Here is a 16,748-nt window from a genome sequence, read left to right as displayed (position 1 = left end):
AATAAACATGAAATTGAAATATTGTAATATTTTTAAATTAATTATTTTCCATAATTCTTTTTTTTTTTTTTTACCTTATCCACAAATGACCTGACCCGTCTTTCACCTGTGTGTATATATACTGACAGAAAAAAGACCCTTTATTACTCTATAAGAAACATTATAACTGTTTTGAAATTGTGAGAAAGGCAAGTGTAATTTTTCAAAAATAATTTCATACACAAATGTTGCTTCAGTGTATTTCAAGACTGACGTCAACAACATTCCACAGCGGTGACTGTTTTTAGAGTGAGCATGTCGCACTAGTTGGAAGTACTTAGTGGTGTGCTTATCGCACACAAATGAGAGCCGGTGGCAGTTGTAACTTGACCTTGGCCCCTCCTGAAAAGCTGTGACAATGGCGCCCCGTCCGTCCGTCCGTCCGTCCGGTATCGTGGTCCAGTCGGGGCTATTTATAAAGAGCAGACACAGTGCAAGAGGTCAGTCAACGCGAGGTGACATCAACTCAAGAACAAAAGGTGAGACATATTTGCTGCTAAGGTGCTGACTGTTAATGCTTTTGATGTCTGGTAGAAAAGATTTGACGTATTCTTTTGATAAATATTGTTTTCAAGTAAAACGGGTCATAAAAATCACACAATTGGATTTGTCCAGCTCAACCATCAACAGTACACTTTTTATGAGATATTATTTGTCATGCACTGTGTTTGACTCTTACACCTACTCAGGTGATTAAAAACATGTACAATTTAAGTCAAATTGTATTTGAACACTAATTTCATTTTGTACTATTGTTGCAAATAATGCTAATGCTTTTTCTAGCTATGTGAGCGGATCAACAAACTATATAATCCATACTAGGGCTGGGCGATATGGCCCAAAAATGATATATATATATATATATATATATATACAGTATATATTATATTTATTTTTTTCAGTCAAAGCCAAATATGACATGTCACAAGTAGTTTTACTGAAACCGGATATTTCAATGAACAGTGGCAAAATCAAATGAATAAATAATAAACTGTCAGGAGCCTGTCAGGTAATGAGACTGTCAGGAGCACTGCTGAAGCGCAGTAGAGCAAGGATCACGGCGCAAATTTGAACTATATCAATATAGACAAAATAGTCTAAATCCATATCCCATTTAAAAAAATATTTATATATATATATCAAAATATATTGATATGATTTTTATATCAATATATCGCCCAGCCCTAATCCATACATCCTTTTTTCTATCCTGCTTTTGCGGTCACGTGGTAGCTGTAATAATAATAATAATAATAATAATAAAAGAGAGAATAAAATACTTAAGTACACCTATTTATTTTGATATTAATGGTGTTCTGTGTGTTTGAGTGACTTCAGTGATTTCAGCTAAAAAAACATGGCAAATATGAAACAGAAAGTAGGACTTCCCCTATTTGGTTACAGCAAGTAACTAGTTTGATCGTGTCATTTCTGCTGAGTCATGTAGCTCACGTCTTTCCTCTTAACGGCTAAAACAAATACTTGTGGGAAAAAATGTCAGTATTTAAAAGTACTTGTTCTACTCCTTAACAAACTCATTAAAAGCGGAAAAGTACAGATTCACCAAATTACTTCTGTGCTAGTATGTACTAATGCAAGCTAGCGTTAGCTCAAAAGAGCATAGTTTTGCTAACATTGTTGCTAACAAGTGGCTCATAAATTGAAAAAAAAAGCTAAATTAGCTAATAACAATATACCTTACCTAAATATGTTTTTTTCATTTTGAAGATAATTTGACTCTGAATTGACAACGATCAAGCTAGTTGCTGATCGTGTCATTTCTGCTGAGTCATGTAGCTTATGTCTTCCCTCTCAACGGCTAAAACAGATACTTGTGGGGGGAAAATGTCAGTATTTAAAAGTACTTGTTCTACTCCTTAACAAACTCAGTAAAAGCGGAAAAGTACAGATTCACCAAATTACTTCTGTGCTCGTATGTACAAATGCAAGCTAGCGTTAGCTCAAAAGAGCATAGTTTTGCTAACATTGTTGCTAACAAGTGGCTCGTAAAAAATGCTAAATTAGCTAATGATAACAATATACCTTACCTAAATATGTTTTTTTTTTCATTTTGAAGATAATTTGACTCTGAATTGACAACGATCAAGCTAGTTGCCGATCGTGTCATTTCTGCTGAGTCATGTAGCTCACGTCTTTCCTCTAAACGGCTAAAACAAATACTTGTGGGGAAAAATGTCTGTATTTAAAAGTACTTGTTCTACTCCTTAACAAACTCAGTAAAAGTGGAAAAGTACAGATTCCACAAACAACTTCTGTACTCGTATGCACTAATGCTAGCTAGCGTTAGCTCCAAAAAACTAGGTTTGTTAACATTGTTGCTAACAAGTGGCTCATAAATGTAAAAAATGCTAAATTAGCTAATGATAACAATATACCTTACCTAAACATGTTTTTTTTTCCAGATTGAAGATAATCTGACTCTGAATCCCAGGAGTTGGTGATTTTTAGTCTGGCATAAGCCACAACGATTCACCATGAAGCCTTGGTGCTCCAAAGACATAACGAGGCTGTTTTTGACAAAGTAAGGAGTGGAAGAAACAGTTTCATCAGAAAAAAAAAAAGTCATTAGAAAAACAAATCCTCAAGTCAAGAAGAAAAACCTGAAAAATGACTTCAGTCGAGTAAGGTAAAGTATTTGTACTTAATTACTTCCCACCAGTGAAGTCGAGCCAATCGAATCGCTTTGATATTCAGCAGAATGCCGTCAATCCGCCACGAGCACTGCGACCAGTGCTACGCAGTTCAATGCCATGCACCAGCGCGGCTCTCCATCGGCTGCCTGGTAGTCCGGTGCCCCAACGACTGCGGCGCCTCCCTGCACGCCTGCAAGGAGGATGACCATCGCCTGCTGTGCCCCAACCAGACGGTTCCTTGCCTCAACGCCGGCTACGGCTGCCCGCTGAGCATGCCGCGGCACCGGCGGGCCCGCCACCTGGAGGCGTGCCCCGCCAGCGTGGTCAGCTGCTCTCAGGAGTGGAACCGCTGGCCCATCGCCGACGACGATCTGACGTTCTACAGAAATGTGTCCCAACAAAGCCAACCGCACCTTGATGTCGCTTTGGCGCTGAGGGATCAAGAGCTGCTGTTTAAGTCCATCAAGATGAAAAGCGTTTTCCCGGAGTTAACGCTGAAGGATCCTGAAGATTTAGTTGGGGTCACAAGGGAAGATGATTGTTTAGCCTCTGGTGGATGTACACAAAATGGGTGCGTAGAGGTGATGGAAGAGGAACCAAGTGACGTAGCAAGCAATACATTGGACAAAGAAAGCCTTCAGAACTACAGCTCGTGGGAGAGAATATTCAAGAAGGACAAGAACAGCTGCGAGCAGACCAGCAAAAAAGTCGCTAAAAAGGCAGAGAGAGGAAATCAAGTAGAGCCGCCGAGACAAAGTTCCTCATGTGAGAACGGAGTGTCTGGCCTGGCCCCTTGGCAAGATGGCGTCTTGGAGAAGTTGGGCAAGGAAGCCAACATTAGCGAGTACAACATGTACCTGGTGCACAACGGAGCGATGCTCATCAACTTCGGACAGCTCGCCGCCTGCACCCCCAGGGAGAAGGACTTTGTTTACGGAAGCTTGGAACCAATCGAAGTCAAGTCCGTCCGCTCCTTCAACATTCCCAGCAGCTATCGAGCCAAGTGCTGCCACCTGAAGGACCCCAGTCGCAAGATCAAGGTCGCGCACCGGAGCGTGGACACGGTGGATCTGGGAGTTTCGGTGGAAGAGCTCCCCAAGTGCGACGAGGTGAGCGCCACGTTGTTGTGCTGTCTGGAGAAAGAATTCAAAGGGCATCTGATTTCTGAGAGCACCGGTCTGGACGGCCTGTACGTCAACATCGGGACGCAAACGTACCACTTTGATTCTGCGCCGTTTCCACCCGAGGCGTCGCTCGCCGACATCATTGCCGGGAAACAGCAATGTCTTCACGTCCGCACGGAATCCGAGTCGGTCACCAGGCGACACAACAAGACCAGCTCGGCATTCAGCTACACGTGCGACCTCTTCTTCCGCCGCGACGAATACCCCTCGCACTTCAGGAACGTGCACTCTGACATCCAGGCCGGCCTCGGCGGTTGGTTCCTGCAACGTTGTCCCCTGGCATACCTCGGTTGCACTTTCACCCAGACTAGGTTTCACCCAGATGGTCAAGCGGCTGAGGTCAAATACCACCACGGCGTCCACAAGTTGGTCATCCAGCCAGACGTCCCGTGGGAGCTGCTCACAACGTCCCATCACCAGGACCATTTGAGTCAACTGCCCCTGGAGATCCTCCAGCATGTCGCTGGATACTTGGACACATTCACCTTGTCGCAGTTGTCACAGGTGTCGCGTCCGATGAGGGAGGTGTGCGCAACCTTGTTGCAGGCGCGAGGGATGGTATCCCACAAGTGGGAGAAGAAGACATACTCCCACGGGGGAAGCTCCTGGAAGTGTCGAAAGAAAGTAAGTATCCATCCATCCATTTTCTGTCCTTCTTGCCCTGGTGTTGTAGTTCTCAAGATCGGTCTTGGTCTCAAGACCACTTTTTAAGGGTAGCAGAATTTGTTTTAGTTGCAAACGTAGTGAAAAGAAAAGATACTGGTCATTTTGTTTTGGGTCTTTTGGGGATTTTTCTTTGATGTATACAGTCTTGGTCTTGACCTTCAAAAGTCTGGTCTTGTCTCCGTCTCAACCTCTAAAAGTCTTGGTCTTGTCTCGACCTCCAAAAGTCTTGGTCTTGTCTCAGTCTCAACCTCCAAAAGTTTTGGTCTTGTCTCGACCCTCGAAAGTCTTGGTCTTGTCTCACTCTCGACCTTTAAAAGTCTTGGTCTTGTCACAGTTTCAAACGTGAAAAGGCTGGGTCTTTTTTCTCTCGAATTCCAAAAGACTTGTCCTTGTTTCAGTCTCGACCTCCAAAAGTTTTGGTCTTGTCTTGACCTTCAAAAGTCTGGTCTTGTCTCCGTTTCAACCTCTAATAGTCTTGGTCTTGTCTCGACCTCCAAAAGTCTTGGTCTTGTCTCAGTCTCAACCTCCAAAAGTTTTGGTCTTATCACGACCCTTGAAAGTCTTGGTCTTGTCTCACTCTCGACCTTTAAAAGTCTTGGTCTTAGCTCAACCTTCAAAAGTTTTGGTCTTTTCTTGACCTTCAAAAGTCTTGGTCTTGTCTCAGTTTCAAACGTGAAAAGGCTGGGGTTTTTTTCTCTCGAATTCCAAAAGACTTGTCCTTGTTTCAGTCTTGACCTTCAAAAGTCTTGGTCTCGTCTCACTCTCGACTTTCAAAAGTCTTGGTCTTGTCTCAACCTTCAAAAGTTTTGGTCTTGTCTCACTCTCAACCTCCAAAAGTTTTGGTCTTGTCACGACCCTTGAAAGTCTTGGTCTTGTCTCACTCTCGACCTTTAAAAGTCTTGGTCTTGGCTCAACCTTCAAAAGTTTTGGTCTTTTCTTGACCTTCAAAAGTCTTGGTCTTGTCTCAGTTTCAAACGTGAAAAGGCTGGGTCTTTTTTCTCTCGAATTCCAAAAGATTTGGCCTTGTTTCGGCCTTGACCTTCAAAAGTCTTGGTCTTTTTTCTCTCGAATTCCAAAAGATTTGGCCTTGTTTCGGCCTTGACCTTCAAAAGTCTTGGTCTTGTCTCAGGCTCAGCGTCCAAAAGATTTTGTCTTTCTAAAAGTTTTGGTCTTGTCTCGACCTTCAAAAGTCTTGGTCTTGGCTCAACCTTCAAAAGTTTTGGTCTTGTCTCGACCTTCAAAAGTCTTGGTCTTGGCTCAACCTTCAAAAGTCTTGGTCTTGTCTCGACCTTGAAAAGACTTGGTCTTGTCTATCTCTCGACCTTGAAAAGTCTTGGACTTGTTTCGATCTCGACCTCCAAAAGTCTTGATCTTGTCTCGGCCTCGACACTGTCTAGTCTCGATAATATCTTGGTCTTGATTGGTGTGATATTGACTACAACACTTGTCCTCATTAAAGTCGCCGGTGATTTTGGGCTGGTTGCCAGCCAATCAGAGGACACGTACAGACAAACCACCATTCTCATTGAATAATGCAACGCTGGATGAAAATCACTAGAACCGTCGAGCATCACCGTGATTGCCTGTTTTGGATTTTGGATGCCGTTGAAGGAACTTAAACAAACCTACACCCGATGTCCGCCAATCACAGTCAGTTTGGAATTCATTTTGGAGAAAAAATATATCACCTGCAGTGCAGTCCGGCCTAAACGTCCCTATCACTTCCTTCCCGCTATCTAACTCTTGCTTTGTTAGCTGTCAGTGGAAAATGTCAACTATATTAAACAGCTGCCGCATTGTAAACACCAGCCAGACTATCTGCAACAATACAAACTATGCAGGGAACATTTCATCACGTCACTATTATAAACCTTAGTAGGTCATGTTTAAGATATGCGCAGACGTCATGTGACATACACTTGATAGACAAAAGTATTGGGACATTTTTGGTATTCATACCTCCAGGGGTCAGCAAAATTATTAGCTTTTTGTCAAACTACATTTTTTGCCTGAAACGTGTTGGTAGGTTTTTATTTAGTTATTGCACTGTTGAAATTGAACCAGCACCCCTTTATGAGATTTAAAGGGCAAAGGCGGTATATTTATGTATAGACGGGGGATCACGAGACAAGCAGCATGCATTAGGTGATGCGATGCGAATGGCCTGACAGCAGCTCAGATAGGTGATCATTCATGGAAACAGTTTGTTGATAAACACGACCTGGACAACAGCTGAGCATGTGATCCCAAATCAAGGTCGTAAATTGTTGTGAGTGTTGGAATGGACGCAAAAAATAACATCCTGCAGCGTGTCAAATACCTGCTTACAGTATTGAAGTCGATTTTTTAAAGAAAATAAAATTAAATAAATAGTGGATGAACTTAAAATTTCAAGACTCATGAAATTTTAACCAGACTTTACCTCTGCCTACGTGTCATCAAATCTTTCATCCCTGCAATGTGTTTTGGTCCTCAGGTTTGGGAATTCAGCTCTCTGTTTTGCCCCGTGGAGCGATGGCGCTTCAGCGAGGTGCCATCCATGGCCGACCACCTGCAAACGTGCCCCTTCTACCAGAGGGAGCGGCGCACGGAGCCCGTGGCGTTAAGTGGCCTGCAGGAAGTCAGCAGACAAGAAAGACATTAAATGCAACGGACTGCATATCCATGGTTTACTATTGTGTCATTTACCAAATGTTTTTTTTTGTCTGTAGATGCATCTGATATAAATACCTGTACTCTGATATGCCCTAAAATGTCACAAAAATGAATGGATTTATTGATTGTGGATGTACATGAGCACTTGTGCAGTGTTTTTTGGGGGGAAATAATTTTAATAAAAGTTGTGTAAGATGAATGCATTAAATTGTTTTGGGTTAATTGTTTGTATGTGTTTATATGCGGTTTAAACTACAGTGTTGCATTTAGTAGAATCATGGTCATCTTTTCCTATTGAAATGGATAGAAATGTAATATAACAGTTCCACAACACTTATATTTGATTCTATTTTTATTTATTTATTTTTCTATAAAAACACACACAGAGCATTGTTTTTATTGCCCTTTACCAACAACACCACTAGATGGCACTATGACACTATGTCTTTTTAAATGCCTCTTGACTTGTACCAAATAGCACATTTTAGAAAAACATCCAGCAACCATGATTCATTCCCCTATGTTTTGTGTAAAAAGCGAATGAATAGATAAAATCACTTAAAAAAAAAGTATTGGATCATATTGGATTGTGTACTTAATGAAATGTCCAGTTTAGACTCCAAAACAATCATGTCCGTAATGGTTGATTACACTGCCACCTACTGGTGATTAGCTTAAGTGCATTTTGATTTGATGCTAAGAGATGACAACGTTGCACCACAATATTATGATTTTTGTGTGTGTTATAATTCAATTCATTGTCCTCAAGTATAAAAAATTGCAGGCAATTTAATTTTAAACTGTTCTCAATTCAGTGAGAAATTGTTCATTTCACACTACACGAAACTAAATGCAGCTCAGCTTACCTTTTAGCCAAGACATTTCAGAGAGTGAGGTTGGTGCTTCAAAGTGGCTTTGAAACTTTGTTGTGGGCGGGGAAACAGTGTGGGGGTAATAGCCTTAAGAACACATTTTCAAGAATCGGCATCTCACAAAAATTTGCATGGCTGTTTAATTTCATACTTGAGACCAAAATATTTGTATACAAATAATTGAAAAAAGTGTATGACTATTTCTCTAATATGTCTCTTAAAATGCAAAAAGTTTAGTATCTTGACTGCGCCTCCAGTGGCGACTCGCACATGTCGGGGTTGCGCAGCTTGCCGATGACCTGCTGCAGCATCTTGTTGCAAAGCGCCGCGTACGGGTTCAGCATCACCGCCTGCTGGCGGGCAAACTCATTGCCGAGCGCCGCCGCCTTCTGGAAGTCCTGACGCGCCTCGTCATCCTGGCCCGCCAGCCTGCGCAGGAGGCCCCGTTGCACCAGCGCCTGGCAGGCCGTCCGCCCCTGGCCCCCGCTCAGGGAGACGGCTCGGTCCAGGTCCTCCAGAGCGCCTGAGGACAGAGAAGATCATACTGGAGATGAAGAAAGTGACATGTTCAATTTTGCTGGTACAGTCCACTTGCATTAGGGCAAGTATATCCGGCAAATGAGGTTTCAAGGGTTATTGTTGTTCGTACCTGGTGTGTTGCCTTGGAGTCGTAGGGTCTGTGCCCGGTTGTTGTAGGCAGACGCCCGCCGGGGAAGAATGCGTATGGCCTGGCCGAACAGCTGAAGGGCCGCCTCCAAATCTCCCGCCTCGGCTGCAGAAACCCCACGAGTCTCCAAGTCCTTCACTTGTCTCAGTGAGTCCACGTTGAAGGGGCTGTCTGGCAGGGGTGAGAGAAACCGCTTGGTAAGGAGGGTACTTTTGACATTGACTCAGAAAACGCTTGCCAAATTAAAAAAGATAAAAAAATAATGAAAGAGGTAAAAAAGTAAAAAATAAAAAAATAAAAAAGAGGTTATATGTTCTGTACAGCTCCACTAGTCTAAACCAAGGTTATTTTAGTCAACGAAAACTAACGAAAAAAACGTAAACTTAAATTTAAAAATTTCGTTAACATAATAAAAAAATAAAAAAAACGAACTAACTGAAACTAACTATAATTATGGTGAAAATATCCTTTGTTTTAGTCTTTGGTAATTAATTTAATGCATGAGTCTTTGAGGATGATTTTAAATGTGATTTTAAGTATATTTATTTCAATATTAACCGGAACAAGGACGTTTGAAAGTGTGTCACACAAAAATGACGTCATCTAACAGCAGCCAATAGAAAAGCACCTTAAGATGACGTCGTTCTTAGGCGACAACTTTGCGTTCTTGACTTTTGGCTCCAATGGCTCTCAACTCGCCTGCTTTTTTCTTTAAACTCAACCGAAATACAACGCCAGGTAAGAAATGAGTTACCTTTTATTTTATTTTTTTACAATGGTGTTTATTAAATATTGCACACAAGTCATAAACAAACAAAAAAGAAAACTAATACTGAAACAAACTAAAACTAATAAAGACAGAACCACCCTGAAAACGAATTAAAACAAACAAACAAAAACAAAAAAACTCAAAACGAAATAAAAACTAAAACTCAAATTCCAAAACTCTAATAACCCTTGCCTAAACACGGCATTCTAATTAGTATTCCATTTGTGGAATATGAATTAAGCAGCAAAACCCACCCGTTTTTATCCACCTTAGTGGGCAGCCATTTTGCCACTTGCTGTCAACTAAAAATAACATCACAGCGCCAAAAGGTAACGACCAATCGTGTAGGAGTGGAGGAGCTCAGAGTGTTAAGGTGGTGTGAGACCATTTAAAAGTTTAAAAACAAAATAAAAGAATCTTAAAATTAATATTAAAATGTACAGGGAGCCAGTGAAGGGAGCCCCAAAAGTGAACCCTGTGGGTCAGAGCAGGACACAGTTAATTAATGATGAACTTATTGCACGCTAGTTCAATTAAAAATAAGTACCTAAATGTTTAAAAATGAAGAATGCAAATTATTATTATATATATTTTTTTTATTAAATTTTCATGTGCATTTTGCCCCCATTGGAAAAACCTTGTACGTCCCCACATCAAGACTCACCGTTGTCCGTTAATTCCTGCTCTTGGTCCAGGCCGGGGACGTCTCCAAAGGGCGTGTTGGGGCTGAAAATGGCCTGCAGGACCGCTCGGTCGTGCTCAGATGCCATTGTTAGCAAAAAGATGACCGACGTGGAGGAAAAGTGTTTGTAGGTTTACAGCAGAAGGGGGGGGGGAGCGTGGGGATTTGGGCCGCACAAGCAAAAAGTGCAGCCAGCCAATGGGGTGAGGGGGTGGGAGAGGTGGTGGACTTTGAGCACATCTGTGTGTGGTTAGCTGGAATGACGCTGCAAAGTGGTAGGGGAGCTTTTAAGAACAGGGGTGGGGGGAGAGGGGGGTGATATTGTTTGAGTACTGAAACATCCAAAATTGATATTGGATATAAATGGATAGGAATACAGCATCATATTTGTCTATCTATCTGTGCGGGTGACGTATCGTGATGGGCAGAGTCGGTAAATGCTTTTGCACTGAATGGAAAATGACCTTTGTGTCCATTTTGTGACAAATTTATATATTTGGGGGTGTACTTTTTTTTCGCCCCTAATAGAATAGTGCATTGTTTTAACAATGTTTGCTCTACTGTCATTATTGTAACTTTGGTTTACTAAAGCATGTGAAATGAATATAGTGGTAATAGAAAATACTCTCTTTAAGAACCGAGATTTCAACGGATAAAAAAAAAAAAAAATGGTACTAGTGTATTTTTTAAAAATGTCTACAGAATATTAATTTCCACATTTGAATTGAATTAGTTTTTTTTTATTTTGGTGTGAACACATTTTACTTGTTCCAAGCAATTTTATCACAAACAATCTTATTTTAATGAAATGTCATATTTTTCAAATTTGTTTCTTTTATCCATACAATATTCCTTTTTTATTATCATGTATTCACCCTGTATTTAGTTTCCATTTGATTGACTCTCAAAGGTGTTATTTTTCATTTTCATTTAATAATTTTTTTTTTTATTGTATAGCTCTTATTGTTTTAATTCATTTTTATTATTGTATTATTTTTTTGACACATGCTGCTATTTAAGTATTACATAATTTTATACTTTTAATATTAATTAAAAATGTATTTATTTATTTATGTTTTTGCTTTTTCGGGAATTTTAATTTAAGCATGTTCACGGATATTTCTATGTTTTTGTTTTTCCCACTGAATTTTTTTAATGGTGATAATTAAGACTGTGTGAGTTATACAAATTCATATTCAATTGAAACTCAACTATACTTTGACACTGACGACCTCTCATTTTGAGTGCTGTATCGTGCTTGTAACACTTAAAAGCTGCTGATGAAAGCTCCCAATTGACTTTAATTAGCCAGTGCCAAATATTACAGGTACTTCATCAGCACATCTTTCAATGAAGAGGACAAAAGATTGAAATAAATCAGATCATTGAAACCCAGACAAGCAGCGACTTTAAAGGAAAATCTTTTTAATTCTGAGGTTTGAAGGCTAGGTTAGGGTTTTAAGCCTTAGTTAAGGTTTCAAAACCGTTCCTAATGAGTCTGTGATGCCAGGGTTGGTGGAATAAGTACGGTTTCAAGTAACAGGATTAGGGTGTCAAACAGAGGTGGCAAATCCAGGTCCAGAAAGTAAAACCCCTTCCACAGTTTGGCTTTAACCATTGATGCTAGCGAGCTAGCTAGCGAGCTAGCAGGTAAACAAGCACCCTGTGAGCTAGCTAGGGAGCTAGCATCCCACACTGTGGCAGGGTTTGCCTCCTCTGGTATCAAACCTATTTTAGGATTTCAAGTTAGAGTTTCAAATTCGACCTCCAGGCCTTGATTAGAGTTTCAAATCAGCTTTGTAAAACAATAGTTTGGAATTCAAGTTAGGGTTTCAAACCTGAGTTATGGTGTTAAACAAGACGGAGGGATTCAAATGAGGGTTTTGAATTGGGGTTTTTCAAATAAAGATTTCAAGCCTGTGTTGATGTATCAAACAAGGTTGAGGGTTTTAAATTAGGGTTTCAGGCCTGGGTTAGGGTATCAAATCACAGTTGTAGTTCAACTACGCATGGCTTTTATTTTTAAATAAATATCGTAGTTTACTTAAATATATAAATATAAACATTTTTCATCTGTTTTAGTTCTTCTTTGTAAGTCACAATGTCCCATCTCTTTTTTAAGACAATGCACAGTAATCATCAGAGCCAAAAGGCATCCATGTTGGCAGTGTATTTGCTCGTAGTACACCCCCCCTCCACGTGTAACTGCACACACTATAAACCGTCAAACCGGTAAGCTTGACGGTTTGAAATTAGGGTTTCAAGCCTTGGTTGGTTTTATTTAATTAGGGTTTCAACAAAAGGCGCCATTTTCTGCCATCAGTAATGTCTGCTGAAGTCTATAAATAGCGCGTTGGGGAGATGCCATTTGAATGGGATTCAAATAAGACAGTCTGCAGATGATTCATAAGAGAGTGTGTCGGGCAGTGCGCGCAGCTGTGTCATCACGCTCGTCGTATTTGTCGGCCGTGTTCCAGTTCGGAGGCCCGAGGACGAGCGTCCCGCTGAGCTTCCAAGGACTGGCTGACACGCCACATGGAATTCAGGCTGCATTTTTTTTTCTTTACTCTGGAGAGAGAGTAGATGTTAAAAAAGTGTCACTTCGTAAGCAGCTTAGTCCATTTTGGCAACGGCTCCCCTTTGAAGTCTGGGGATCGTTTACCTCCGCCAAGGGTGAAGAAAGTGCTAGTCTTACACAACAGATTACTGTTTAATTTAAAGAGTAGCACATGTGCGCAACTGGTGGTTCAAGACCAATTTATTGAGCCGTGGCACTCGTTTTACATGAGTAAAATCTCACGAGAAACCATCAAATAAAAATGTCACAAAAGAAAAATGTATGCAAGTATTTTATTTGAAATAATAAAACAGTGCTCTATTATGTGTGTGTGTGTGTGTGTGTGTATATATATAATCGCATAACTTCAAGAGTTAACTCATGATAATCGCAAATTTTAGATCCGTTTTAAATGTACAATAAAATATTTTCATACTCTTGTTAACATAAAAGTGGGAAAAAAAAGTTAGAAATATGGTTGCATATTTTAGTCATTGATACAGTAATTTCATAATAATTCATAAAATTAAGTGAAAAAAAAACGGGTGTGATATTGATTTGTGTTGAGGTCATTTTCTGCCACTAGATGGCATCATTGCATTTGTAAGGCGTTGGTGACGGCTGCATTTTTCTTTTCATATTAAGAGCTATGTCATCTTTAACATGAAGTAACTTGTGAAATTCTGCACATATTTTAAATTGTAAAATACAACTTGACCCCAGTCTCAACAAATATATGCATTGCTATTAAATGTATAACTGCTAAATTTTGACGTGGGCGTGTCTGCTTCGTTCCGACTGGAATTCCCCCAGTAAAGGCTTTCCAAGTAAGGGGCAGTCATTAATTTAAAAAAATTGTGCCATATATATATATATATATATATATATATATATAACAACACTCAAATAGTTAATAAAAAAATATTGCATCCGGTATTTTGGCGCCACATAACTGTACTTTTGTAGGGGATTGGCGCCATCTTGTGGCACCTTAGGACATTAAAAAGAGCACATGTGTTGAGAGCCTATCGGCCGATAAGTTGCACTTCAAAGAAAGAAAAAAAAAAAACGGAAATAGATGTATGTATTCACATTTTCACCCCCCAAGTCAAGTGTTGTCATGGCAGGATGCACTCGAGAAAACTGCTCTCTGGTTTTGTGTGTGTGTGCCTTCAAGCAGGTCTTTGAAAGTCCTCCAAAGGGAAATAAGCCCACGGGGAAATCAAAGGGGACACTTTCACCTGCTTTCTCCTCAAAGGCGACTCGTGGCTCTGGAGCTTATTTAACAGTTGATGTCACGCGGCTGCGCGCTTTGCGCAGGGACGGCAGAACTCATTTGGAAAATGGGAAGGTATCGTGGCGGGAAAAAAATGGAGGCCTCACGTTCGGATGGGCACCTTCTTCTCTAGGTGCAGTGAGGCGTGGCCGCCAACAGGTGGCGCCCTCACACTGCGCCTTTCGAACGAGGTCTTCCAGATGAGGTGCTCATGTACACATGCGCACACGTGCACACACGCCTGAATAAAACATGGCTCTTCTGTATGCCTTCAGCAATACAACAACATCAAGATGAGATGAGAGGAGCCATTTTGTCTTAGTTTGGATTTACGCTGCACGCCTGTATCCCATTTTTTTCACCTGTCTTTTTCCATGTACTTTGCATTTCAAGTGACACAGATCTCATGCGGTTGTGTTGACAATGATGGAATACATGAAATAACCTGAAATAAGAACACCAAATTGCTATTATATAACCCCAGATACGTCATGTTGTGACAACGAAGAAGTAAACAATACAAGAAGCAATTGGGCTACTCTAGGTGATTAGTTTTTATGTTTCCCTCATTTCTTGTTTTTACTTTTCCATCTTCTATCCCATTCTACGATTTATGACCTGAAAGCAAAAATATTATTCAGATGATCTTTTGAAAAATCATTCTTTTGTGGCATCTGTTTGCCAAGAAAGTTTAGATGTTTTGCTGTATTTTGATGTTGCTGAATCCTAAAAAGACATTTGTTTTGCCAATTGGCTCTAGTTTTTGAGATATTCCATACTTTTAAGTGCTAATAATAAAAAGCAAGTTATCACATTGCTATTCACTTCACGCTACCACTTTTCTAAGGCCTATTTGTCTTTCCAAGTGTTGAGTGCGCTTTCGTTTTTGATGCTGTATCACGAAAGACGGCAATCGTTATCGCAGAGAGCCTTCTATATGCAAATCATGTTTCATGTTAAAATCTAGCAAAATTTCAGAAAATTTGGCAAAATTTGCAAAACAGATGATGTCAGGCACGACAAGTTAATGTTTTAGTTGAATTTACGTGCTAAAATCAAACCGGTAACATTTCGTTTTTGGCAATACTCTTCGATGAACATGAAAAAGTCTTGCTAGCAATCTAGTAGCTGCCTTGACATGCCGCCAGGCACACGCGTTGGTGAGGTGGGGGGCAGAGGGCGGTGAAGTGAGCCTACATTCAAATCATGTTAGCAACATGTTAGCAACGCTCTGCAACTTTAAATGAGGGTAGACTCTGTATTACTCTTTTGCAGCCGTTTTATTTAGTTCAGGGGTTACCAAATTGATGCCCTCTGGCACCAGATAGTCACCAAAGGCCAGAGGTGGCAAATCCAAGTCCAGAAAGTAAAAACCCTGCCACAGTTTGGCTTTAGCACCATGGGAGCTAGCTAACTAGCTCCCATGGTGCTCCTTTACCTGCTAGGGAGCTAGCTAGCTAGGTAGCATCAGGGGTTAAAGCCAAACTGTGGCAGGGTTTTTACTTTCAGGTGTTAGCTAGCTAGCTCCCACGGTGCTCTGTACCTGCTAGGGAGCTAGCTAGCTAGCTATCTCCCATGGTGCTCTGTACCTGCTAGGGAGCTAGCTAGCATAAGGGGCTAAAGCCAAACTGTGGCAGGGTTTTTACTTTCTGGACCTGGATTTGCCACCTCTGCCAAAGACCCCAAAGCCTGTGGACCGATTCCCAAAAATATTTTAGAAGTGATGAGATGTTGCAGATTGTTATTTGTCTCCTACCTTGTTGTTGATAATCATTTACATGATCAATGACTTTGCATTCATTCCATTCCCTAATTATTATTATTTTTAATTTATGTTGCCATGGCGCATATCGTGACTAAAAAGAAACAACCCAAAAAAACAATTGTCACATGAACCATAAACATAAACACAAAGCCGTAAATAGTCCCTAACAATTTAAACCAACAAGGTACTGTATTAATAGAAGGATGCTCATTAATGCTGCTGAACATCTCTCACAGGATTTTGCCCTCCCCCACATACTGCTTGTGAAGCTCCAGAGTCAGCTAAAGGCTAAGGCGCTGACCTCAGTGCTGCTCGAATTCATCACCGAGAGCAACGCGACGACCCACAAACACACGCAGCAGCAGCAGCCGCTTAGAAAATGGCGCCAGGGAGAGGGAGGGAAAGAGGAAACAGTTTCATGATGTCCAGATATATTCGGAGGCACCTGAAGGCACCGCGCCAGAAAGCTAAAGACGCTGCATCCCTTTGCTGTGTTCTGTTTTCTGCATTCGTTAAAGCACCAAAAACACAAAAAGAAAAAGGCCCGTGATTTACAATTGTGCCCACATATGATGTTTCAATGTGGCGATTGGTGACTAATGAATTTGTTTGCACATTCACTTTTTTTTTTTGTTATTTTGATTTGATCAATTTATATTTATAGCTTAACAGTGTTTTTCCCATACAAACATTTACTGTGAATAGAGACTAGTGACGTTATCTATACTAAATCCAACTATTTTAGCATTATACTCTTTATAAATGTTGAAATTACTTACAATGACAGTAGAAGATTGGTGGCGTAACACAAAGCTCACTACTCAGTCCACAGAATTTTAGTAATTTTATAGTTTACATGGAAAATTGTCTTGTGTAGAAAGCTACAGTAGATAAAACAAAGACTGAGTGTCCTCAATTCAAGGTTCCAAACTAGTTTGTGTAGCGGTGTAAGAATGGGTGGT

The 16,748-nt window shown here is 40.6% G+C and overlaps 2 protein-coding genes across 3 annotated transcripts; one reads left to right on the top strand and one right to left on the bottom strand.

The window, feature by feature from the left end:
- Positions 1-332: 332 nt before the first annotated feature.
- LOC144051683 (F-box only protein 40) lies at positions 333-7,388 on the top strand. 2 transcript variants are annotated; one of them, XM_077564998.1, is made up of 4 exons: positions 333-518; positions 2,463-2,686; positions 2,758-4,501; positions 7,020-7,388. In XM_077564998.1, the coding sequence occupies exons 3-4, from the start codon at positions 2,759-2,761 to the stop codon at positions 7,185-7,187; spliced, it is 1,911 nt and encodes a 636-aa protein (XP_077421124.1). In that variant the 5' UTR covers positions 333-518; positions 2,463-2,686; position 2,758; the 3' UTR covers positions 7,188-7,388. The 2 variants fall into 2 exon arrangements, with proteins under 2 accessions (XP_077421124.1, XP_077421125.1); XM_077564999.1 differs by having other exon boundaries at positions 2,755-4,501.
- An 804-nt stretch (positions 7,389-8,192) lies between these two features.
- Positions 8,193-10,339, bottom strand: ttc36 (tetratricopeptide repeat domain 36). Its single transcript, XM_077566641.1, has 3 exons — positions 10,171-10,339; positions 8,720-8,908; positions 8,193-8,593 (listed from the first exon to the last, which is right to left on the bottom strand). Exons 1-3 carry the CDS (start codon positions 10,274-10,276, stop codon positions 8,304-8,306), a joined length of 585 nt encoding a protein of 194 aa, XP_077422767.1. The 5' UTR covers positions 10,277-10,339; the 3' UTR covers positions 8,193-8,303.
- Positions 10,340-16,748: the final 6,409 nt, after the last annotated feature.

Source organism: Vanacampus margaritifer, chromosome 5 (genome assembly GCF_051991255.1).
Source record: "Vanacampus margaritifer isolate UIUO_Vmar chromosome 5, RoL_Vmar_1.0, whole genome shotgun sequence".
In the NCBI taxonomy this organism is placed as follows: domain Eukaryota; kingdom Metazoa; phylum Chordata; class Actinopteri; order Syngnathiformes; family Syngnathidae; genus Vanacampus; species Vanacampus margaritifer.
Note: the sequence above shows the minus strand (reverse complement) of the source record. Positions and strands in the feature narration are given on the sequence as shown.